The sequence below is a fragment of the Gorilla gorilla genome, chromosome 9 (genome assembly GCF_029281585.2).
Source record: "Gorilla gorilla gorilla isolate KB3781 chromosome 9, NHGRI_mGorGor1-v2.1_pri, whole genome shotgun sequence".
Lineage (NCBI taxonomy): Eukaryota > Metazoa > Chordata > Mammalia > Primates > Hominidae > Gorilla > Gorilla gorilla.
This window is the reverse complement of record NC_073233.2, coordinates 81,107,552-81,132,629: the sequence shown is the minus strand read 5'-3', so window position 1 is coordinate 81,132,629 and position 25,078 is coordinate 81,107,552. Positions and strand designations below refer to the sequence as shown.

The following is a 25,078-nucleotide window of genomic DNA, read 5'->3' as shown; positions in this document are numbered from 1 at the left end:
GCTGTCCTGTGAGAAGACAAGGACTTCTAGGGGCGTGCGGAGGGCAGGGGTCTCTGGTAAGGATGGGGTTACCGGAGTGGGGTAGAAGAGGGAGTTAGGGGTGCCCATTCTTTGGAAAGGGCATGGTTACACCCTTCCATGTCCTTCCATGGCTGACCTAGGCAGATGTGCTGTGTCCCTGAGGCTGAGCTGGGGAGGCCTAGGACCCTGTGAAGAGTGGTCTTCCACAGGAAAAGGGATTGCTCGGCAGGGAATGATCTCTACCCCTGGCTGGGGTGCAGGAGACGGACATCATGGTTTGGGCCAGGCACCGTCACCTTGTTGGCAAGTCAGGGCATGTTGGCAAGTCACTGTAGGCAAATTGTGTTCTCTGTTTCAATTGTCAGCTCTCCCCCCGGACCCTCACACTCAACAGCCTGGCTGCAGCCAGATCATTTTCTTATTACCCCATAGGCGAAGGTCTGGATCCCAGCCCCAGCTTCCTGCAACTGCTGCCAGCTTTGGCCACCAGGGGGAAGCAGAGCAGCACCAACCAACCTGGGGCCCTTCGTAGACTAAACAGCCAGGGCAGAGCACAGAGTGGACTGTCCCTGTCCGCCTCCCTTTGCTTCCAAGGATTCTGGGGACAGGGAGCAAAAGGGGAGGGTGATGGGGAGTGGGGAGGGAAAGGGAGTTAGAGTGGGAGGGAGGGAAGGAGAGGGGGTGCCACAGAGCTGGCAGCTGGACCCTCTCTCCATTCCCATCCCTTCCTGCCATTCCACTTCCACTTCCGGGGTTTAGTCTGACTCCTGGCAGCCCCTTGTTGCCCCCCTCTGGCCTGGCTGCCCACCTGCAGCCCTTCTGTCTCTGAGTGTCCACTTGGTACCTGCCAGGACTGCCCCTCGCCCCTCACCATCCTCCCTCGAACATGTGATCATTCAACACACACATAAACACACGTGCACACACACAGAGACAGCACACACTGTGTGGACTAAGGTGGCAGGCTTTTAATTTCCTCCCCCACATTTTACAATTGCTTTGGTCACAAAGGCAGGTCTAACAATTTAATTCCACGCCAGAGAGGAGGGGACTTTTCATGTGGCTGCTGATTTGGAATTTGGTTCCAGGACATAAATCTGAGGACACATGGGTTAAAATAGCCCGCTTTCTAAAGAAACCTGGAAACAACTGGGGTAAGACACCTTCTCAGGGTTCCTTGCCCCAGCTCTCTACACACCCACCTCACTCTACACGCTGAACCCTGGGCACCATGGATTCAAAGACATCTTTGCCACTGTAAGATCTCAGCCAAGTGTGGGGTGTGGGGTGGGAGGGGGACAGGCTTCCACACCCCCAGCAGGGTGTGCAGGAAAATCACTCAGGGAGACCAGGGTATCAGTCAGAGTCCCAGCAGGAAAGACGTTGCACACTCTAATCAGGTCATTTTGGGATAGCTTAGCGGAGAGACTGTTTTTACAAAGGTGTGGACTGATGTTTGGAGAGTTCTGTGCAGGGGGCACTGATGGCCCAGGAAGCAAGGTCAGCAAGAGAGGGCTGTAGCATCACCAGGAAAGACACATTGGTCCCTTTCCTCCCCACCCTGCCCCAACACCTAGAGGAGAGAGGGACCCAGAAGAGGAGTGATGAAGGTCCTCACAGCACGGGGGAAGAGGACAGGTGAGCGTTCAATTAAGCAGGCGACGGAAATCTTAAACCTGACTTTGTTATCCAAAAGTGACTCAAAAGTTTGGAGTTTGCCAAATGCGCAGTTTATGGATGGGAAAGGAAAATCACACGTCACTGAGCAGGGAGCATGGGTGGAAGGAAAATCAAACAGTAGGGTGTTTGTGCCTCACTGCATTGTCGCTGTCTAGTAAACCGGGAAAAGAGGTATTGGTATTACCAGTTCAATTTTCCAGATGAAGAAACTGAATTTGCAGTCCCAGAATTGGTGATGGCTGAACTGGGCCAGAGCCCTGCTCCTGCATCAGCTGCCCTGTGGCCCCCACCCTCCCCTTTGCCCCAGAGCTGCTGCTCTGTCACCCTGAGTTCAGTCACAGTCAGCGTGGGCTGCTATAACAAAATGCCACCGACTGGGTGGATTAGAAACAAGAGACATTTATTTCTCACCATTCTGAAGACTGGAAGTCTAAGATCGGGGTGCCAGCATGGTTGGGATCTGGTGAGGGACCTCTTCCAGGTTGCAGACTGCCAACTTCTCATTATATCCTCACATGGTGGAAAGAGGGTGAGGAGGTCTCTGGGGTCCATTCTGTAAGGGCACTAAACCCATTCATGAAGGCTGCACCCTTAGGACCTGGTTACCTCCCAAAGGCCCCACCTTCTAATACCATCACCTTGGCAGTTGGGATTTTGACATATGGATTTGTGGGGTGGGGGACACAAACATTCAGTTCCTAACAGCCACATTTGGTAAAAATGGGACTCGGTGGGGAGAAAGGGTTTAAGGTCAGGCCCCTGCACTGGGCTCACTCCAAGGTCAGAGCATGAGCTGCACCTCTCCACCCACACCACTTGGGCTGCTATCCCAGGTGCCCATCCCGGGAAGCTCAGTGGTGAGCTCTCAGTTCCAGGAGCCACAGACTGGAGCTAATGAAGTTGGCTGAGGCAGTGGGAGCAGCCAAAGAGCCCTGGGCTTACATCTAAGCTTCACACTGACTGCTGTGTGACTGGGTAAGGCACAGCCCTCTCTGGGCCACCAGTCCCACTAAGCAGCCAAACAATCCTTGGGGTCCCTGCCAGGAGGGAAAACTCATTCCAACTGGTTGTGTCTCCCAGGAGTCTCACGTGATGTTTCACAATGGCCTTCAGGAGTTAACAGCCCCAGGAAATGACATCAGGGTGGGGAGGTAAGGAGCAGGGCCGGGAGGTGAGGATCAGGGCAGAGAGGCTTGGAAACTAGGGGCAGGAGATATTTTGGGGCAGGCAGGTCCCCCGCGTCACTGCTGGACAATGGTCCAGGGCAGTCATTGTACTGGGAGTGGAAAATCCTCTTCTGACTCCATCTGCAAGGGCTGAAAATAGTCCAGGGCCGTGGGTGGAGCCCCCAGGGACAGGGGGTGACTGGCCCTGCCTGGCCCATTGTTCCTGGCTGGGACAGGGCTGAGACTGACACCTGAGCTGGAGCCAAGACAGAGGCAAGCCCAGGAATTCCCCCATTGGAGGAGGAGTGGCCAGGCAGAGCCAAGTCCTATCGAAGATGGGGAAAGCGAGGCCCAGAGAGGGACAGTGACTCCCCCAAGTTGCACAGTGCACCAGGGCAGAGGAGGATGAGTTTGACTCGGGCTCAGTTCTCACCCCAACCCTTCACCCCCACAAGCACACCCCTCACTCTGTAGTCTGGTGACTCCTGGCCAAGCCCCACCCTCCACCTTGCAGGAGGCAGGAGCTCCAGACATCGCACTCTGTGGCTCTGTGTGGCGGCAGTGGGGTCACTTCACTTCTCTGGTCACTTGATGCTGGGGAGAAACACTGCCTCCACCCTAGTCCTCAGAACGGGGGGCCTGGAGGGTCTTGGAAATGCCCGGGGAGCAGCTGTTGGTTGTGCCTTCACTGAGGTGGGGAAATTGGAACAGGGGAACAGGTCTCCAGGCCCTACAGTGCAGTCCAGAGAAGGCAGGCAAGTGACCTCAGGTCACACAGCAAAAACTCCCCATTTGCTGCCTGCCCTTGCCCAGCTCCAGACCAGTCCTCTGCTCCTAGATCTGTGGACTCTTAATGAAGTGAGAGGTGGCTGCAGAGCACCATGGTGGACACCCCAGTCAGGGAGAAATGGCTACCCTGCTGCCGTGGGAGGGTGCGAGCTCTCTAGCCTGAAGCAGCAAGTTCCTGAAGCTTGCTACTAGGGGGCCCCTCTTCCTCCTCTCCATGCTGCCCTCCCACAGCTGGGCACCTGGACAAGGTTCTGTAAACAGCACAGGCCCATGGTCCTGAAATCCACCTACTGCCGAGCAGGGCAGAGGTGGTCCCACACATTCCCCCAGGACAGACCTGCTTCCCTCCTCCCACACCCCACGGGGGTTCCCTGGAGACATATGGCCCACTGTTGCTCACTGGCCAGACACACTGTCCTCTCCTTCAAAACATGTATCCCAATGTGGTTACGTACTAAGTGATGTCAACTCTGTGAGGGCAGGGCCCAGCTGATTTGCCTCCATAGCCCCCGGCCTGGTGCCAGGTATATAAATGCTGACCACACACCAGGCACTGTGAGGAGGACTTTGTGCGTAATAATGTAGGGAAGCCCCTCAACGCCCTGCATGGAAGGTAGCAGCGCACTTTAGAAATGGGAAAACTGAGGTGCTGCAAGATTAGGTAACTTGCCCAAGAGACCCCAACCAGGAAAGTGGGGACAATATTGACACTGAGGTGGTCTGGGTGGGGCATCTGTGTTCTCACATCCTTGCTACACTGCCTCTGTCATCTTGAATCATGCGAGGGGCCACTTATAGACCCTTCTGCCCTGCAGGGCTGTGAGTGTCGTGGGGCACTATAAAGGGCATGATTCTGGCTATCAGGTGAACCTGGACTCACTCTGACTCACCCTGACAGCCTGGATAACCTGGAACAAGTCCTCACTTCTCACGCCCTTCTCCTGTTTCCTCATCTGCTAAATAGGATCATAGCATCTACTTCCCAGGGTTTCTGTGAAGCATCCACCATATAACATAGATGAGAGGGTCCTGCAGGGTGCGTGGGACATGGGTCAGTACATGACTTCCCTCCCTCATGTGCCTGATTCTAAACAGAGCAGCCCAAATCTGCCATGACAAGGGTGGCAGAGAGGTAGCTTTGGTGGCTTGACCTGGAGCAACCATGTGTGGATAACATGTTGCTTAGGGCCTCTTCTAACCTCAGGGGGTGAAAGTGGGAATGTACCCTGGGGTTCCCCCTTCCCTCCTGGGCCCTGGGACACCTGCCACCCAGGGCAGAGACCCCTGTGTGCCAGGGACCCTGCCCTGATGTCATGCAGTTCATTGAGAACAGCTGCTGCAGGCGCATCAGCAGACATTTACTCCCTGACACTCAACTCTCCACCCTCCCTTTCCTCCCATCCCTGCCCTGTCCCTGGCCTCAGGTCTATGGCTCCATCCCAGTCACCCTGGGCAGGAAGAGCTGGGCAGTGTGAGTGACAGCAGGATCGTCACCAACGCACTTGCTTACATCCAGGCGCCACGCTGACCTGCTGAATGACCTTGGGCTCAGCCCTGCCCATCTCTGGCCTTGAGTCTGCAGCTGGGCTGGATAATCCCTGGGGTCTGCTCAGTGGATGGGCAACTCACGTGCCCTTTCACAGTGGCCTTCATGAGTCAACAGCCCAGGAAGTGATGTCAGGTTAGGGAGGTGTGAAGGGGGCAGGGAATACTGGAGGGTAATAGGAGATATTTTGAGGGCAGGCAGATCCCCTCACGTCACTGCTGGACAATGGTCTGGGGCCAGGAGTGGAAAATTATGGTCTTACTTGGGCTGAAAATAGCATGAGGCATCAGGGCAGGAACTTCACCCACAAGGCAAGTGGCCTGGGCACCGAGCAGCAAGGTGGGACGTGCATACCAAGGGGCCAGGCAGTCCAACTGGGTTCCAGAGGTGTCCCTGGTTCACCCAGGGTCTCCAGTATCCACCCCCACGTGTGCCTGCCACAGGATTAGATGGTGAACGAGCCCCTCCTGTGTCCTTATGGAGTGGCTCGGGCCTGTGGGAAAGGCTCAAGGGTGGTTTGTAACAGGCAATCACTAAGAAAACTCAAGAGGGGCCGGGTGCGGTGGCTCATACCTGTAATCTCAGCACTTTGGGAGGCTGAGGCAGGTGGATCACTTGAGGTCAGGAGTTTGAAACCAGCCTGGCCAACATGACGAAACCCTGTCTCTATTAAAAATACAAAAATTAGCCAGGTGTGGTGGCGCATACCTGTAATCCCAGCTACTTGGGAAACTGAGGCAGGAGAATTGCTTGAACCCGGGAGGCAGAGAGTTGCAGTAAGCCAAGACCGCAGCACTGCACTTCCAGCCTGGGTGACAGAACAAGACTTCGTCTCAAAAAGAAAAAAAAAACTCAGAAGGACATCGGCTACATTAACAGAAGTATAGAACCTAGAAGGTGAGAGGTGAATAGCTCACACTATTCTGGGCAGGTCACCCACCTGGCACAGTACAGAGTAATCATTTGGGTCATGGTCTGTGATGGGTCTCTGTCACATGAGGGCGCTGTGGAGTCAGGCTCCAAATGCAGCAAGCTTTGGGGATGCCCTGCCTTTCACAAGGCAGAGTGGGAAGGGTGGTGAGGTCAGAGGGGGCAGGCAGAGTGGGCCACAGGGCGAGGGCTCTCCCAGAGGGAGAGGAGTGAGTCCCTGTCCTTGAGATCAAGAGTGAGGCCTGTCAGCTTTGCCCTGTCCCTTTCCAAAGGCTAGGGCGGGGCCCCGTCCAGCTGAGCGCCACACGTCAGCCCAGAGTGGTCCTGGCTAGACCCAGAACCTATGATAGGTGAGACCCATCTCCCCCATACTAAGTCCTGACCCAGCCTGAGCACCACCCTGCCATTCTGGGATTTTCCCAGAAGGCAGAGGATGGACAGGAGGAGGAGTGAATCTCTTTCATATTTACCCCCAGTGCAAAGGAAGCCTCAGGGTCAGGGCAAGGAGGGAGCCCTAACTTGGCCTCCTTGTGACCCAGCCCCAACCCTGCCTTGAGCCTGGAGTCAGCTGTCCAGCCTGCTTATGGCTCATGCACACCCTGCCCTCTTGCCCCATGTCTTTGACTGGGATGCATCCTGTGTGTGGATGTTCTTCCGGTGAGCTGCTTTTCTCAGAAGCTACAACTCAGGAGTCTCCCACTCCAGGAACCCTTCCCTGACCCCCTGGCTCACAGCCCCAGCCACTCGGCATTATCCAGTGGTGTGCTAGAGTGACTTGTACCTGCTTGCAAGAACCAATTGTTAAATTTTCAGGAATTTTGCAAGGAAGTTGACATCATGTTTATAGTTTGAATTTGGCCGTAAGAGTTTTTGCACCATGGAAATGGGCAGTTCTACAAAGAAGGGGTTCCCAGTTAAATAGGAGCTCCAGTTAAATGGCTTAACATTTACCAGCACATGACTGGCCATCACCTAAACTGTGAAACCTCAAGGACTGGGACTGCACCTGACTTTTCTCTGTGCTCAGCACAGAGTCAGGCACAGAAGCCAACTGGCTTTACAGTGGGGGATGACCTGGGGCCTGGAGAGAGGATCCCTGATAGGAGACTACTCCTGAGACAGCTAGTGAGAAGGCAGGTGGCAGAAGGGAACGGGTTGGAGAAAGGACCCTTGTGTGGCTGGTGAAAGCTTCCCTGCCATATCCTCATCCCCCGACCACACAATAGGGCACAGCTCAGCAGGCAACACAACCTTTAGTATAAGTTACAGCCTCACACTGGCTCCTAGCCCATGGAAGCCTCCAGATGGGTCTATGACATTAGTCCCCAGATGTTCATCTCTTGGGCTGGGGGTACTCCTCAGAGCTAAGTCCACCGTGGCACCCAGTCCATTCCAGACCACTGTGCAAACTCAGCCCTCATTACTTACCAGGGTTTTCTGGCCAACCTGTGACTTGGCCCCCACCCCAGGTAGCTCAGCTCCAGACTCTGGTATGTGACCTTGGTAAGCCACCTTCCTCTCTGGGCCTGTTTCTCCATTTGACTTGATTAGGCTGGACTCCAACCTAGGTACCTTGGCAGTACAGCCAGCTACTTGCATGGGAGTCAGGCCAGGGGTGTCATTGACCTTGAGCTCTTGCCTTCCTTGAAACTTAATTCCCCCAACTCATACACACAAACGATGACTAGGGGTTATGGGAACAGTTGACTCTGGACCACAGAGCGAATATCCTGAGCCCCTGTCAAATGACGGAGCATGGGGTCATCCAGCATGAGTCACTGATGGTCCATATCTGGGGAGACCGTGGCGTCTGCACAAGTCCTGGTCCTCTACAGCTTCCCAATATAAACCTGCACAGGCTGAAGTGTTCTGCTCCTACAGCCGAATGTCCTTAGTGTTCTCGCTACCAGCCGGCGTGGACTCTGTCCGCCTAGAGTCCTCACTGCTGCCCAACACATCTTCTATCCTCTGCATGTCAGTTCTGTCGGATCTGCGCAGGCCTAGCCTGCGGCGAACCGGGGTGGCAGGGCTGGGGCCAGTGGGTGGCTTGGCATCTCGGGCAAAGCGTACGAGCCTCTGCCCAGCCAGGAAGTAGAGCACGGGGTCAAGGCAACTGTTAGCACTGGCCAGCGGCCGGGTAACCTTGTAGGCCATGTTGATGGCGTTGAGGGTGTGGCAGCTGAGGTCCAGCGAGCGGAAGGAGTAGTAGAGGGTGCGGGTGACGTGGAAGGGCAGGAAGCAGAGGGCGAAGACAGCCAGCACCACGGCGATGGTGCGCACGGACTTGCGCTTGGCCCTAGGCAGGCCGCCCGAGGTCCCGTAGGCTGGCTTTAGCAGTCGCCGAGCCATAAGCACGTAACAGACAAGGATGACGGCAAAGGGCACCGCGAAGAGCAGGCCCAGCATGACTGAGCTGTAGGCCACGAAGCGGCTGAAGAGCTCAGGTGCCGAGGTGTCGTGGCAGGTTACGCGGCCCCCGCGCGCGCTGGTGGTGACAAAGTAGAGCACGGGGGCCTGGCAGGCCAGCACCAACACCCACACGGCCCCGGCCACCCGGCGAGCGTAGCGGGCCCGGCCCCAGCGCAGGGAGCGCAGAGGTCGTAAGACGCCCAGACACCGGTGCACGCTGATGCAGGTGAGGAAGAGGATGCTGCAGTAAAGGTTGGTGTAGAAGAGGAAGCGCACCAGCTTGCAGAGCACCGTGCTGAAGGGCCAGTGGTCGCCGCGGGCGTAGTAATAGACCAGCAGCGGCAGGGAGGCCGCATACAGTGCATCAGACACAGCCAGGTGGAACATATATGTGGTGGACGCATTCCAGGTCTTGAGGCGGCACAAGAAGATGTAGAGCGCCACGGCGTTCAGACACAGCCCAAGCACGCACACCACGCCGTAGGACACAGGCAGCAGCACGTACTTGAAGTCCTCGTTGAAGCGGCACCTGTAGCCCAGCTCATCCCCATCCCAGGTGCCATTGATGGTGTCATTCCAGGGGCCCAGGTCTGCTGCCATCGCCCTGCAGGGAAGGGAGGGGTGGGGCCATCAGGGTTGTGGCCGGAGCGCCCCTAGGGGACCTGACACAGCCACCTGACCAGGGCTTTCATTGCCATCTGACTTGGATCTGGACCTGGAATCTCCAAGCTCTGGAACCTTGAGAATGCATGAGATCCATGAATAAATATCAGGATCACACAATTGTCAAACTTGAGAACAGGGGTAGACAAACTATAGTCCAAAGGCCAGATCCAGTCTGCTTTTGTAAATTCAGCTTTGTTGGAACACAACCGTACCCATCTGTTTACAAAGAGTTGAGTAGTTGTGATAAAGACCATATGGCCTGTGAAGTCTAAAATATTCACTATCTGACCTTTAAAAAAAGTTAGCTCAAGCTGGCTACGGTGGCTCATGCCTATAATCCTAGCCACTCAGGAGACCAAGGCAGAAACCAGGTGTTTAAGCCCAGCCTAGGCAACAAAGTGAGACCCCATCTGTACAAAATTCTTTTAAAAATTAGCCAGGCATGCTGGCACACACCCGTAGTCCCAGCTACGTGAAGTTTTCTTACCCCTCTCTAGAACCTCAGGATCAGAGTTTTAGATCTAGGATTCTGAGCTCTAGAATCTGAGGATCTGGGGGTGCCAGAGCAGGTAATTTTGAGTTCATGGGAAGGGGCCTTTGAGGCTGGCTGGCCCTGCTTCACACCCAATGCCTACCGCCTGCAGAGGCATTTCTGGCCAGTGGGCATCCAACAGCCCCCTGCAGGCATTACAGAGTTCTCTCCAGCTCATTTTCCCACTCTCTGGGGCTCTGGGCCCATGCCTAGTGTTCTGGTATTTGAGGAAGTATTTCCAAGGGTCTCCTTCTTCAGTTATTCCTTCACTTTTTACATCTTCCTCTATTCTGGCACTTTCTATATCTATCAACAGCAGTCCTGCCCCTGAGCCTGTGAGGCTACCAGGGAATCCCCCTGAAGTAACCCCCGTGAAGAGTCCAGGGAAATCTGGGTTGGAGATGGGGATAGGGGGCCAAGGGATCTTCTTTTGTGTGGTAAATGCAGCTTCTTCCATGCCTATCCAGTTTCTCTCTGCATATCATCAGTATCGTGGTGTCCCCCCCAACCTTGTCCCAACTGAGCATATAACACACCCATGGGGACTGACCATCCAACAGACAGTGAGTGCCCAGGGAGCAGCTTGTCCCCTCCCTCTCCTCCTTACCCCTACCCAGGTGACCAATTAAGAGCTCTCTCGCAGCTGGGAGGCAGGGGACAGACATCCCAGCCTGGAAGACAAAGACCTGCCTAACGTCCCAGGAGGCAGGTTGGAAATCATAGCAGGAGTCCTGGGTGGGCAAGTTTGAGAAAAACACAAAAAAACACTTTCTAGCAGTGTGAAGGGGCAGGAGGAGCTAACATTTTTCAAACCCTACTACTAAGCATGCTTTCTAAAAGTTATTCACTTAGGCCGGGCGCGGTGGCTCACACCTGTAATCCCACACTTTGGGAGGCCGAGGCGGGTGGATCACTTGAGGCCAGGAGTTCAAGACCAACCTGGCCAACATGGAGAAACCCTGTCTCTACTAAAAATACACACACACAAAATTAGCCTGGTGTGGTGGTAGTCCCAGCTACTTGGAAGTCTGAGGTGGGAGGATCACCTGGGCCCAGGAGGTGGAGGTTGCAGTGAGCTAAAATCACGCCACTGTACTCCAGCCTGGGTGACACAGCAAGACTCTGTCTCAGAAAAAAAAAAAGTTACTACACTTTATCCGTATGATGTGTTCTGGGGGCCAAGTCACCATCCCCAGTTCTCCAATCAAGAGGCTAAGATACAGATCATGTAAGTTATTTGGTCAAGGTCATGCCACTGGGGATGGGCTGCAATTCCTGTCCAGGTCCAGCCCCTGGAAGTGGCTGTAGGAGGGTGGTAGTGAACTCCCTGTTTATGGGAGTATGCAAGTGGCTCTCTAGCAGAGGCTGCAGAAGGGCTTGTGCCTGTGTGGGGGTGTGTCTGGGAGGGTGGAAAGGGCAGATGAAGAGTGAGTCCTCCTCATCCTGAGAATCTGGGGCCATATAATTCCCTTTATTTTATTTTATTTGTTTATTTTTAATTTTTCATTTTTAGACGGAGTCCACCTCTGTTGCCAAGGCTGGAGTACAATGGCCTGATCTCGGCTCACTGCAACCTCTGCCTCCCAGGTTCAAGCGATTCTCCTGTCTCAGCCTCCTGAGTAGTTGGGATTACAGGCACATGCTACCACACCTGGCTAATTTTTATATTTTTAGTAGAGATGGGGTTTCACCATGTTGGCCAGGCTGGTCTCGAACTCCTGACCTCAAGTGATCTGCCCGCCTTGGTCTCCCAAAGTGCTGGGATTACAGGTGTGAGCCATCGTGCCTGGAATAATTCCCTTCATTTTAGATCCTGGAGTTCTAAGGGACTGGGGGACTCTGCAGGGCCTGCAACATCTACCCCCATAGACCCTGAGCTGCTTTTCCAGCCCTGGCTTCCCAGAGGCAGTTCAAGGCCCAAGAAGTTGAGATTAGGGGTGCTGCGGGGTGTAGAGATCCTTCAATTTCCCTTCTTTTTTTCTTTCTTTTTTTTTTTTCTTTTTGAGACAGATTCTCACTCTATCGCCCAGACTGGAATGCAGTGGCGTGATCTCAGCTTCCTGCAACCTCTGTCTCCTGGGTTCAAGCAATTCTCGTGTCTCAGCCTCCCAAGTAGCTGGGATTACGGGTGTGTGCACCTCACCTAGCTTTTTTTTTTTTTCTGTATTTTTTAGTAGAGATGGGGTTTTGCCATGTCGCCTAGGTTGGTCTCGAATTCCTGACCTCAAGCGATCCACCCACCTCGGCCTCCTAAAGTGCTGGGATTACAGGTGTGGGCCACGGCACCTGGCCAGTTTCCCTTCTTTCACCAAGACTCCCAGATCTTCTCTCTCTCCTATTGTCAGCAAATGTGCACTCAGAAGGAAGGGGGACTGCACCCTTGTTCCCCCTGCCATGGACACAGATGGCTCCCCAGGAGCCAGGGCAAAACCAGGGTGAGGAGGCCGGGAGACGCTTATGTGGTGCCAAGTTAAGAAGAGACAGGTAGAGGCTGGGGCTCTGGCAGGTCAAGTGGCTGAGACCCGTCTTACCCAGGGTCAGGACAGTTCCTGCTGCCAACTTCGTTCCAGGCTCTACCTCTTGTTGCTGGAACCACTGCACTGGCCTCCCACCTCCAGCGCCAGCCCCACCCACCCACCCACCAAAATCCAGAGTGGCCTTTCTCAAAGAAAGCATCACCCTACTTGAAATCCTCCTGCCGCTCCTACCCTGTTTCAGGAGAAAGCCCAGCCCTCAAGTCTGGTACCTGAGGTTTTCATAACTGAGCCTCTGCCAACCTCACCCGCCCCAACCCCTGTGACCTGCAGTTTCTTGAATGTGCCCAAGACTCTCCCCTCCCAGCCTTAGTTGCTGCTGCTCCTTCTACCTGGAGTTCATTCATAGCCCTCATCTCCACCTGTTGAACTCACGGCTCTTTATCCCTCAGTGCAGAGAACCCAGTGATTAAGAACCTGGGCACTGGAGCCAGACTGCTTCTGTTTCCTCAGCTGTAAAAAGGGACAATTACTAGAATCTCCACCACGGGACTGCTGTGAGGGTCGAGTCATTTGTGTAAAATGTCTGGAGTAGAGCCTGGCACACAGTAGGCCCACGGTGGTGTTATGAGTGCCAAGGTTCAGCTAGCGGTGGCCTTTTCCAGAAACCTTTGGCCACAGTGGAGGTGGGACTGGAGGTCCTGACTGGAGGCTGTGGAGGTGATTGTGGTGAGCCAGGGGAGTGACACTGAGAGCCAAGCAGGGGAAGGCCTTGGGCCCTGTGAGGGGAGAGATGTTTGGGAGGGAGGCTCTGGAGACTGTTCCGTGATGGAGGAACTGTGGGGAGGAGGAATGCAGTGTCAGCCATGGCAAGTATGGGGATGGGCACAGGCTGGGTCCATCAGGTCTGGAGCTTTGGAAGGCCAGCTGAGAGTCACTGGCTCACAGAAGCTGCAGGAGGAGCAAGGAGAGGCCCCCTTGCGAGACTAAGGAGCTATGGAGAGGCCACATTCCTTCCCAGGACAGAGCCTCCCCTGGGTATCAGTAAGCCGAGGTTCGAGTCTAGCTCTGCCACAAAACACCAGGTGACATCAAGCATTTCCTTCCTTCCCAAGTCTCAGACACTAGTCAAATCCCACAGCATTGAGAACTGCAGCCCCAAAATATCCCCGGGAGGTCCTCTGCCCCACTTGGACAGGGAGGGGGTTTCCTCCATGATGCAGACACACACACCCAGTCTCCCCTTCACGCCACTGATCTGCTTCTGCCCCCGTGCCGAGGCCTGACTTCCCTCCACAGTCAACATAAACATCTCATCACCCTGCATGAAGAGTTTCCTGCTAATCCCTAACAGTGGAATCTCTGACACTGAGATAAGGGGTGGAGACTTCCCTGTCTCCCTTGAATTAAGAGAGCTGCCCCTTCCACCTGTTTTAAGACACCCTGGCTCCCACCCTCCCAGGCCAGCTGGGGACTCCATCACCATGGCCCTGGGCCAGACTCACCCCTCCTGCCCTCTCATTCTACAGGCTGGCTCACCAACCTGTGAGTACAACTTTCCTAGCCCTGCCTTAGAGGGACAGCCAAGTCCCCAGCCCCCTCCCTTAAGTCTCCCTTCTGCCTCTCCTGACCCTGATGCCCCTGGGACTAGAGACAGCTCCACCTGACTATCCAACGCTCACCAGCCCCGCTGCGCCCTGGTCTGGCTGGCCCTGCCCCAGGGAGCTCCCAGTCTGGAGGGGAGATGTTAGCCTTGTAAGACACTTCCAGGCTCCCCTGCCTGTGTTCATGCTGTTCTTTCTCACTGGAAAGCCTTCCCCGAACCCGCCCACACTGCACCCCATTGTAGGTCCCAAAGGATCTTCTAATCTCTGAAGTTCTCCCTTCCATCACCCCTCAGGACGTTTCTCAGCCAGTTGGTAATTTGTCCTTCCATCCTCTACCCCAACACATTTCAGGTGCTCCTTGAGGGCTGGGTCCATCTGATGCTTTTCTCTGTCCCTATCATCCAGCAGGAGGCCTGACCACAGGAGGTATTACGAGAATGAATGAATGAATGAATGAATGAATGAATGAAGCAAGCACAAGAGGCTATGGGGGCCCAGAGGAGGCACACACAGGCACAAGCCCTCTGCAGCCTCTGCACACTCCCATAAACAGGGAGTTCACTACCTCCCTCCTACAGCCACTTCCACTGTGGGATGGACCTGAATAGGAATTGCAGCCCATCCCCCGTGGTGTAACCTTGATCAAGTTACTTACAAATTACTTGCTCCTCTGAGGGCCTCTCAAGGACAAGAATGCTTAAAGGTTTCTTAGCTGCTGACCCTAAGTAACCAGGGGACAACCCAGCCCCTCTAGGGGTCCTGGTCCACCTGGAACCTGCTTATGTCCCTAGACTGTCTCTCCTTCAACTGCCACAGGAGCCCAGGAGACTCTGCCTTTCTCTGGACAGGTCAGGGAAGTGCCAGCGGGAGGGGATTGGACATGGGCGCTCTGGAGATGGGTTGGCTGTCTGAGGCCTGCCACAGGTTTTTATCTGGCTCAGGACCTCAGTAGGTCTGATCAGGATTCTCCACCCACCCTGCTTTGTAAGGGCCAGACCTGGGCTGAGCAGCTTTCACACAGCATCTTCATCCCCCACCCCCATCCCTTGGTAGATATTGCCATAGAGGTTAAGCTATTTGTACAAGATCACACTGCCGGGCATTGGAAAAATTAGGCTTGACACCCAGAGCTATCTGGCTTCAAAGCCTGAATTCATCACAGCCTGGGATGGGGGAGCAGGGCAGGGCACCTGCCTTCGGATCCGCTTGATCTAAGCCAGTTCAGGGCAGACACAGGCAAGACAGCACACCCGCCCTCACCTCCCGGCCAGCGCACCCACCCCCACCACACACGTACCTGACCAGTCCCTGCTCTCCAGGTCAGGATGCTCAGCGCCTGCTCGGGTTCCTCACTCATGAATGCACATGCCTGGACCAGGCTGCAGGGAACTCTGCGGGAAACAGGAAAAACAGGTCCCCAGGCCTGGGGCCACGCCCAGCCTCCAGCATTTTTCTGGGCAGGCAGTGCTGCTGCCACAAGGGGCTCCTGCAGACACAGGGAGGTAGAGAAAGTGCGGTCTCAGGGTCATGGAAACCTACCCAGGTCAATCCCCCCCAGGGCCACCTCCTTTGTGGTAACCTTAACCAGAAGGAGGCAGAGAGGTGGCCTGGTGTTTGTCCTGGTCTGAGTGCCCTCTGTACACCCAAACCCCAGCTCATGTGTTCCAGGAATGGGTTATCCACAACCCCCTTCCCCAGGCCGCCTTTCACAGAGGGGTAGCCCTGCCTGGAGGAAGGTCTCCCCCATGTCCTGTATAGCTGAGCCAAGCCTCCAAGCCTCCAGTGTCCTTTCCCTCAGTCCTGGTTCTGTGCTTTGGCCCCATAGCAGGAAAAGTCAATACCCTCTTTGCCCAGTGTGCATTCTATTGTCCTTCTGCCAACACACTTTTGCCCTTCTGCCAATACAATTTTGCCCAAGCTAGGTTTCTATCTAGAGACCCCCTCCTCCCCACTCCTACCTCTAAGCATTCCTCGATAGGTGTTATAAACACACATATGCCACACCTGAACACACACTGGCACAGACACACCAAGACACACGGATACACAGAGGCATGCAGAGTCACACTAAGGTGTACATGCAGTGGACGCAAACGGATGCACACACACACACAGTCTAGACCATCAGGGCCTAAAATGGCATTTAGAAATCTCCTGTGCCACATATACAACGTGGAATACTTGCAGTCGTAAAAAAGGATGAGTTCCTGTCCTTTGCAGGGACATGGGTGAAGCTGGAAACCATCATTCTCAGCAAACTATCACAAGATAAGAAAACTAAACACTGCATGTTCTCACTTATAAGTGGGAGTTGAACAATGAGAACACATGGACACAGGGAGGGGAACATCACATACCAGGGCCTGTTGGGGTTGCGGGACTAGGGGAGGGATAACATTAGGAGAAATACCTAATGTAGGTGATGGGTTGATGGGTGCAGCAAACCACCAGGGCATGTGTATACCTGTGTAACAAAACTGTACGTTCTGAACATGTAACCCAGAACTTAAAGTATATATATGTAGAAAAAAAAGAAATCTCCTGTGTCAAACCCTGTTTCACAGAGGAGGAAACTGAAGCCCAAGCCTCACAGTAAGTCAGGGACAGAGCCAAGACTAGAGCCCAGCCCTCTCGAATTCTGGCCATGGTTTTTGTCTCACCTTGGAGCCCCTTGTGCATACCAAGCACAGGGTTTCAGGGAGGGGACAGTTGCCTGGTGGAGGGGACCTTCTGTGTGGGCAGGTCCCACCCTCCACCAGCACCTCAGGTACCTCACAGGAGAAATAGAACATGCACCTCCTGAGTTTTTCTTTTTCCATCTTCATTTGCCTAGGATGGAGGAGTGGGCCTGCGACAGCTGAGCCCAGGTTCCCAAGCTGGAAGTGCAGTACAAGGGTGGGGGGATGTGGGAGAGGAGATGGGGGCACTGCAGGAATAGCTTGGGTACGGGGCGGGGGGTGCACATGGGAAATGCCTCTGGGCCACTGCTTACTGAGTGCACCTTGCCTGGTGGTCTCAGATTGACAAGGCCGCTGGGCTGGTAGCTCCCCACTGATCTACTCTAGAGACTATGACAAGGTGAGGGATCATCAGCCTTTTCACCCTGCTGCACCCAGGTGAACACCCTGTTTCCTCCTCCTTAGAAAATGCCTTGACTCAACAGGCCAAAATGGAGAATATCACTTTCTACAAGTGGTTCTCATTTCTGAGAAGGGCCCCCACCATCCTTCCAGGTTTCAAACCTCTGATACAGCCTGGACAACCTCCCTCTTCCCCACCCTGCTGGAAGCCCACCACTCACCAAGTCCTGTTAGTTCAACCAGTGAAATTCCTCGGACATGCACTACGCGGTCCCCACACTGCAGCCCGAGGCCTGTGCTTCCACAGTCCACAGCACCAGCCTCCTCACTGGCCTCCGTGCCTCCACTCCTGCCCTGTCTGTCCACCTTTCACACTGCAGTCATGTAGTTTCCTAAAACACAAATCCGACCATATATTGTTGAGCCATGTTTGTGGCTCCCTAGTGCCCTCAGGCGACTGTCCCAGCTCCTCAGCCTGGCACTCAGGCCCTGGCTGATCTGGTCCCCGCCATCCCTCCAGAAAACCCATCTTCTCTGTCCCTGCCCTCATCTTCCTGTCTCAGGTACAACAAAAGCAGTCCCATGGTCATATCATTGCTCAGAGACGGCCTCCCTTATCATCTAACACCTATATCACAACAAGAGTTTAGTGCTGTCCCTGTGCCAAGTTCTGTGTTAGGTGGCTTCATATACCTCCTCTCGTTGAATCCTGAGACTCAGAGAGGCTAAATAACCTCATAGCTCACAAAGCTAGCAAACGGCATAGCCACTCTGGGCTGTCTGACTTCAGAGGCTGTGCCCCTGACCACTACCTCCTGCCCTGCAAGGCCCAGGCCCTCTCCCAGGAAGCTGCCTGACCATCCCATTTTGGCCCCACAGCTCTCTGCCTGTCTGCTCAGTTCTCTGCCAGAGGAATGCCAATTGGCAGGGCTTAGGATTTACTCTTTTCGGATGGGTGGTTATTGCACCCATCTCACAGGTAGAAAAACTAAGGCCAGAAAGGGGTAGCTCAAGGTCTCACCCAAGGTCACCAGTGAGTCAAGGGCAGAGCCAAGCCTAGCATGCAGACCTGTAACCCCCTGACCTGGCTCTGCCTCTACCCCAGTCTGGGTCTTTCTCTTTGTGGTTCTAGGCTAGTGAGGCCAAAGTCAGGAGGAGGAGCTGGGCAGCTCCCAGGCCACTGAAGAATTTCCAGGGTGGTTGGATGACATTCCAGCCCCTCCACTAGAGTGGCTCTGGAATGTGCCTCTCTGGCTGGTGGCAGACCCTGTGTAGCCTGGTAGGGGAGAATGTCCTGTCACCACTGTGGAGACCCCTGCTGCCTGTCTCTGCCAGGAGTGGGGTGCTGTGAGGGAAAACAGATGACCTAGTGCCAGAACCTCATTGAGGGGGCAAGAGAGGCACTAGGCAGGTGGGAAATCCCAGTTCTTCTCTTTCCAGTGGTAAGACAAGTCTCTTAACTCCAAAACCCAGATCTCAATTTCCTCTCAATATCAGAACAGTACCTGCCTCAGAAGGTTGTTGAGCTAGTTAGATGATTTAGGCTTATTTTATGAAATAGTAAGAGAGAATATTTCAGCAGGTAAAGAAGGCATGGAGGGTGGGGGTATCTCAGGAAGACAAGAAGGGCAGGAAGCTTCGCAGGAATTATGGGAAGGGGATACAGGAAGGTCACAACCAGAATAACCACAGATCAGGTCTCCCACACTGAAGGCCATCCTCAGGGGGAAGGCAGTCCAGGGATTCCCCAGCAGAAGCCAGATAGCCACCATACTCTTTCACTTGCTCACCCTTCACAAAGGTTGCCACATCTATGCCCACTGCTGGGCAGGGCACCTGGGGACTCTGAGGTAGGTCAGATCTCAAGGAATTCACTGTCAAGGTCAGGGGAGGCACACTCAGAAACAGGCGATGATAACACAGGGTGATCAGGCCTGGAGGAAGCCAAGGAGGCCCCTAACAGGATTGGAGGGGTGATGAGGGAAGGCTTCCTGGAGGAGAGAGCGCCTGACCTGCATTTTGGAAGACGAGGAGTCAGGTGGTTGGAGAGAGAAGAGGAGCAGAGTGAGGATGAACAAGAGATGACATGACATGTTTGAGGAACTGCTCATCATCCTGGTGGCTTGAGGGGAGTGGAGAGGGCAAGGCTAGAGTGCACAGGCTGAGGAGCTTAGAAGTCACGCTGGCTCCTCCCCAATGTCCTTCAAGGGGCTGAAGCCCAGCAGGCCCCCTGCCTTGCCTGACTTGCTTCTGCACCGGGAGCACCAGGGCTGGTCTGAGGAAATGGCTAAGGGGTAACCTCAGATGCTATCAGCCAGTGCTGTTGTGGTGTTAGGCCTCCCTTTCAGGAGGCCCTTGGGCTCTCTACCCCCTCCCAGATGCTCTCTCCCTCTTTGGGACCCCCCTAGGATCCTGGCTGTGGAGGCCACTCACCAAGGCTGAGCTCAGAGCAGCATCAGAGTGGGTAAGTCTCAGATCAACCAGGCTTACAGATCAGAAAGCCAAGACCTCTAAAGAGGAAGGGGCTTACTCAAGGTCTAGTGTTCTAATTATTGTCAGTGTGGGTTTGACCACCTCACCCCCAACATAGAGCAGGACCCCAAACCACCCATCTCACCTGGAACCCAGCACAGCCCAGAACAGGGCTACAGAGACATGCTACTAAATTAAACAGGCTCAGAACCACAACATCCTGGACACCACCCCAACTTATCACAGCCAAATGCCTCCAGATTCAAGAGGCAAGAACCCTGAGTTCAGGCTCTAACTTGGAGCCACCTGTGCTGTGCAGTCTTGGTGAAGTCAGTTCCCCTTCTCAGAGCCTCGGGTTCTTCAGTGGTCAGATGGGGAGAATCACTGCTGCATGGGACAGCTCATGAGGAATAAGACAAGGGGGCAGGTGGGTGCACCATGGCGCTAGCAAATCATGAACTGTCCTAATGTGGAGGCTGTGTCTGCCTGTCACAACAGGGAGACACTGAAATTCAGGAGCCCATGACACTGCTTGGTAGGGAGGCCCTCCCAGGTGTCCCCAGCAGAGGGACAGAGGTCATGGTCAGAGCAGTCAGGCAAGGTCCCTGGAAGGGGAACTGTGATAAGATTTGAGGAGGAGCAGGAAGGGTCCAGCTTGGGAGGAAAGAAGGTGGATGGAGAATCCAAGGTGGAAAGGGGGATGAAAGCATTGACCAGGAACCACATGAGCCTCTGATTCTGAGATGGCCCCCTCCAGGTACCTCCAGGATTCTGAGTTCCCTGGTTCTCGCAGTCTAATTCCAAGAGGCTCTGGTTCCGGGTGTGAAGGCTGTGTTTCTTCAATTCTATTACTCATTGCTCCTGATAGCCTTTGGTTTTGAGATTCTCAGAGCCACAGGGGCCTGGATTCAGAGTAATGAAATCTTAAATCACATTCCCAGGAACCACAAAGTCCCAGCAAACACTTGCCAATGCTCTGGTGCACCTGGCCTCAGAGGGACCTTGTGAACTCAGACTCAGATTGCACTCTGCTGGGCCCTTGAGGAGTACCCAGTCAGGCTGAGGAAAAAGACACAGACATGGACCAAATCCACTTGGGTGAATAAACCATAACCAAGGCAAGCCCAGGGGTTATGGAGCACACAGCAACTCCTACCTGGCCTGGGGGAGGTGGTCAGGGAGTGCTTCTGCAGAGGAGGGGTCATCTGAGCTGGAAATTGATAGATGATTAGGAGTTTGTCAGGTGGGCAAAGAGGGAGGAGGGCTCTGAAGGCAGGAGAGGCATGAGCAAAGACTTGGTGGATGAAAGTGTGACCTGCTGGAAAAAGGCTGGGAGGTCTTACATGGCTACTGTGGAGGGTGAGGTGGCATGGAATGTGTGGGAGCCTGAGGAATTCACTTGAAAAGGCTCAAATGCCAGGCTGAAAAGCTTGGCCTCTATTCTAAGGACACTGAGGAGCCATGGAAGGCTTAAGAGGGGAAGGACATGGTCAGAGTCAACCTTTACAAAGATGGTGCCACATGGAAGGTAGATGGGACAGGGAGTCTGGAGGGAGGGAGACCAAGGAGGAGATGACACATATGGTGGTGCCATGAGAGGAGCAGGTCCCTTGGCCCTGGATTTCCTGCAACAGCCCAGCCATGGCAAGAGTCCCCCTCCTACAAGCCAGGGCTGGGTGGCTGGGCACTCACCAGGAAGCCAGGTCGACACCCAGAGGCTCTCCGCAGACCTGGGGAGGGAGAGGCCATGTAAAGCCCCAGAAGTCAGAGGGAGGTCCCTTTCCCTCGCTCCAGCACCCAGGCCTCTCATTCAGGAGCTACAATGACAGTGACAAGGTACCAGGGCAGAGGGTCAAGGAGTTGTTCCGTGGGGCCCAGGCTGCTCACCCTCCTACCAGAAACTCCCACTACTCATCTTGGACCAGGAAAGACTCAGGCCTAGGAGATGGGGTGATGGGGTTGAGGAACTCCTCTGCTCCAGAACCAACTATGGCACTCCATGGAGCAAAGCCTCCCCTTCTACTCCATGCCTACTCCCGCCTGGCCACTCATTTCCCAAAGACCCACTGGCACCTCCTCTGAGCCCAATCTGTGGTGGCTGATGGGGACAGAGAGAGAAAGCAGGGATGGCCTAGCCTAGTCCTGCAACTGGCCGCTGGATGAGTACAGAGGTCAGAGTGGCCCACACAGCCAGCCTCCTCCTATCAGGGCCCAGTAATAAGGGAAGGCCAGGCCTCAGGACCCAAGGGCAACCAAGAGGAAGGTGTGGCCCAGAGGGTATAGCAAGCAGGCCTACAGAAAGCAGTTTGGGGAGAGGCGGTTTGGGTGGAAGGCATGAGGGGCAACCCCCACTCCCCTCACCAGATCAACAAGGCATCTCTGGTCCCGTGGGCAGGTCTGGGCAGGCGTTATCTTATCAGCAGTTGCATAATCTGGCCACAAGAAAGCCCCAAACACAGGTTCCCAGGGCAGAATTCAAACTCCCCTCAGCCTGGAAGCCAGAGGACCAGGCCTAACCCTAACAGGGCTCTGTCTCAGATGGGGAGGGCTAAGCTGGCAGGTGGACTGGAGCCCCAGGTTTCACCTCAGCTTGGTGACCCTGGGCAGGATACAATCCATGCCTCTATTTCCTGATCTGCAAAATGGAGATACAATTCCTCCCTCACAGGGCTATAGGAAGACAAAATGGATTGTTGTAAATCGTTACTAGTGAAGCCATCTCTGCAGAGGGGGTGGGGGAGGAAGGCATTCAGTAATCAAATTTCAATAACAAGCACAATCCCTTGCTATTGCACCCATGTTCTCTTATAGTCTTCAGAATGGATTTAAGTCTACAAGTGTCACATTCCTCCTCCGAGCACTGCAGTTTAAGGCTTATAAAGCTCTTCCCTGGTCACTATCTTAATCCTTGTAGCAACTCTGCTCTCAAAGAAGCAAGGATCACCATTCTCAATTTACAAATGGCAGAACTGACACCTAGAGAGGGACAATGGCCTCTCTAAAGACTATAGCCATTAAGTCAAAGTTCTTATGGGGTCACTCATGAGGCCCTGGTGATACCCTCACACCCTCTTAGCTGGTCCTTGGGGGATCCACAGCCTTAGAGCCCCATGCATCCAGGGCAAGAGGGAGACAGAAACAGGAGTCACAGCCTCACTCCACAGCCCAAGCTTGGTAGTCATTTCTGAGGGTTGCCCACTGGGATCCCCAACCCCTCTGACCAGACTCCAAGACAGCCCAAGACAGGGAGAAGAGGAGAAAGAGTGACAAGCCTTTTGTGCCAGAGCCTCCCCACACACATACTCTCCCATGCAGGATCTTACTTGTTCTGGCCTCCTTTTAGAGCCTGGCAGGGCAGGAACTGGTCATTCAACCAGCTGGGAACAGAGCTGGGATGAGATCAATTGCAGGTCCCCAAATTCCTCAGCAGGAGCATCTGAAGGCTCAGGGAAAAGTGTTTGGCCAAGGGGCAAGGGCTCAATTAGGGTTCACACAACTCCTGGGACAGTTCTAGTGTTGACATCACAAATGCCCTGACCTCCCTGCACTTGGCAGTACTTGATCCATTCTCCATCCTGCAGCCAGAGAGCTTTCTGAAATGCCGCTCTGACCATGAAACTCCTCTGCTCATAAATTTCCATGGCTCCCTATTGCCTTCAGGATAAAATCTAGGTCTTTAGCCTGGGCACCCTAGGTCCTACAGTGTCCCAGATCACACTGTTCTGGCAAACTGTGCCACCCACTTTGATAACCAGATTCTAGTTTGCCCTTCTTTGTAGTGACATGGAGCTCCCCTGCAGCTGGGCCTTTACTGGAGAAGCTGGTGCCAGAGACAGGGGATGGGGGCCACTGCTGCTCTCTCAGTTCAGCTCAGCCCTGTGCAGGGTGCTGGCAACACAGAAATAATCAGACCCAGTTTCTGCCCTCCAGGAGCCCCTAGACCTGGGAAGAGGAAAGGAGGAGACAGACATAGATCATGACGGTTCAGGTGGGACCAGGGCTGTCAGCCCCAGGCCTGTAGGGGCCTAGAAGAGGCTCCAACCCAGCTGTAGGGATCAAGGAAGGCTTTCCAGAGGAGAGGACATCTGAGCTGGGTCCCAAGTCTGGGTGGTTCTCCAGTTGAGGAAGGTGAAAGTAGGAGGGCTTATCAGAGAGGGAGTGTAGAATATGCAACAGGCCAGGGGCAAGAAATGAGAGACTCCAGGCAGCTGCTGCAAGGTAAAGAGTCAGACGGGAGAGGTGGCTGGAAAGGCTGGCAGGCCCCAGTTATCAAATACCTTAAGTCCCAGGCTACAGGGTTCAGGCTTGGTCCTGTGGAAGGCTTGTGCCCTAGGGAGGGGCACAGTTGGGATTCTGGTTCTGGGAGGCTCCTTCCAGGGACTGACTTCCCATCCCCAAGCTGTGAGCCTGCCCATGGGGGGACACTGGTGCTGAACATGACACACTCATCAGCTCCTCAACAGCCCTCAAATTCCGTATCATTAGTCCCTTCTTACAGACGAGGCCACTGAGGCTCAGAGAAAGGACGGCTTGCCCAGGCCACACAGTGGCCAAGACAGGATTGGAACATAGATCTCTGAGTCTCCAGAGCTCTCTTGTGGACCTGTCTGCTCAGAGAATCTTCTTCCTTCCACTTCCACCCACAGGTAATAAACTTGCCTGGGTCTCCACCCAGATCCTCAAAACTCATAATTATTTCAGCTTAGATCCAAAACAAACCAGGCAGATCAGGCTGTGGTCCTGGGAAGCTGGGGATGCCATGCTGAGAGGAACAGCAGCCATGGACCCCACAAATCCCTAGCTGGCAATTCTGGTCTCCAGGAGTCCCCAACCCTTGGGCTGCGCTCCTGGAGGACCCCAAGAGGGCCACTGGCAGCCTTTGGGTTGGGGGGTGGGGTATCGCCTTTCTCCTGACTGACCCTTTCTACCGCACCATTTGCCAGATTAAAAGTCCTTCCTCGCCACTCCCTCCTCCCCCGCCCACTCCCTACAACAGCCCCCTCAACCTTACCAATGGTAGGTGGCCACCCAGAGTGACCCTGGGGTTAGGACAGTGGTAGGGGGTCTCCAGGGGTTCGCGTCTCTGGGCACCGCCCACCGCCTCACGCCACGGGGACGCTCACATCGGAGCACACACAGACAAGTTCCGCAAGCTTGGCCAGTAGTCCCGAGGGGCGCACACACTCACCCGCTAACACGCAGACTTCCCCAATACGCTGACGCGCACAGCCTCACTACTGGGGCGCCCGTCCACACTCACCGAGACCGACGCTCCCGTGGAGACAAAGTTCAACCACGGACCCACAGGCGCGTTCAAGCCGTCCAGTTATGCGCTACACGCCGGCTCGCAACTGTGCCCCGGGGCGACAGCCGCTCCACAGCGCCCTCCCCTGCCCCGCGCCCAGTCCGCACCTGCGCCAGTCTGGCCCGCCGCTTCCCTGGGCCTCTCCCAGTGCCTTGTTCCCTCCAGGCGCCCCACCTCTCGCCACTGCGCTGCGCTTCTCCTCTCGGGGTGCCGTCGCCGCCGCTCCCGGGTGCCAGTGCGCGGGTCCCGCCGCCACCGCAGAGACCCACGTGCCTGGGAGCCCGGCTACCCACCTCCCTGCGCTGTTCCCCAACCCCGAAGCCGGGCCAGGCAGGGGGCGGGGCGGACTTTTGACTGACCCTGGCACCGCCCTCAACCCGCCCGGGTAGACACCTCGCCAC

At 54.9% G+C, this 25,078-nt stretch overlaps 1 protein-coding gene across 4 annotated transcripts; it reads right to left on the bottom strand.

Annotated features, from left to right (window-relative positions):
• Positions 1 to 877: 877 nt before the first annotated feature.
• Positions 878 to 25,063, bottom strand: P2RY2 (purinergic receptor P2Y2). Of its 4 annotated transcripts, none has more exons than XM_019035740.4 (4): positions 24,785 to 25,063; positions 17,122 to 17,292; positions 15,118 to 15,306; positions 878 to 9,145 (listed from the first exon to the last, which is right to left on the bottom strand). In XM_019035740.4, exon 4 carries the CDS (start codon positions 9,139 to 9,141, stop codon positions 8,008 to 8,010), a length of 1,134 nt encoding a protein of 377 aa, XP_018891285.1. In that variant the 5' UTR covers positions 9,142 to 9,145; positions 15,118 to 15,306; positions 17,122 to 17,292; positions 24,785 to 25,063; the 3' UTR covers positions 878 to 8,007. The 4 variants fall into 4 exon arrangements, with proteins under 4 accessions (XP_018891285.1, XP_018891283.1, XP_055212737.1 ...); XM_019035738.4 differs by having other exon boundaries at positions 24,852 to 25,063; XM_055356762.2 differs by having other exon boundaries at positions 24,633 to 24,974.
• Positions 25,064 to 25,078: the final 15 nt, after the last annotated feature.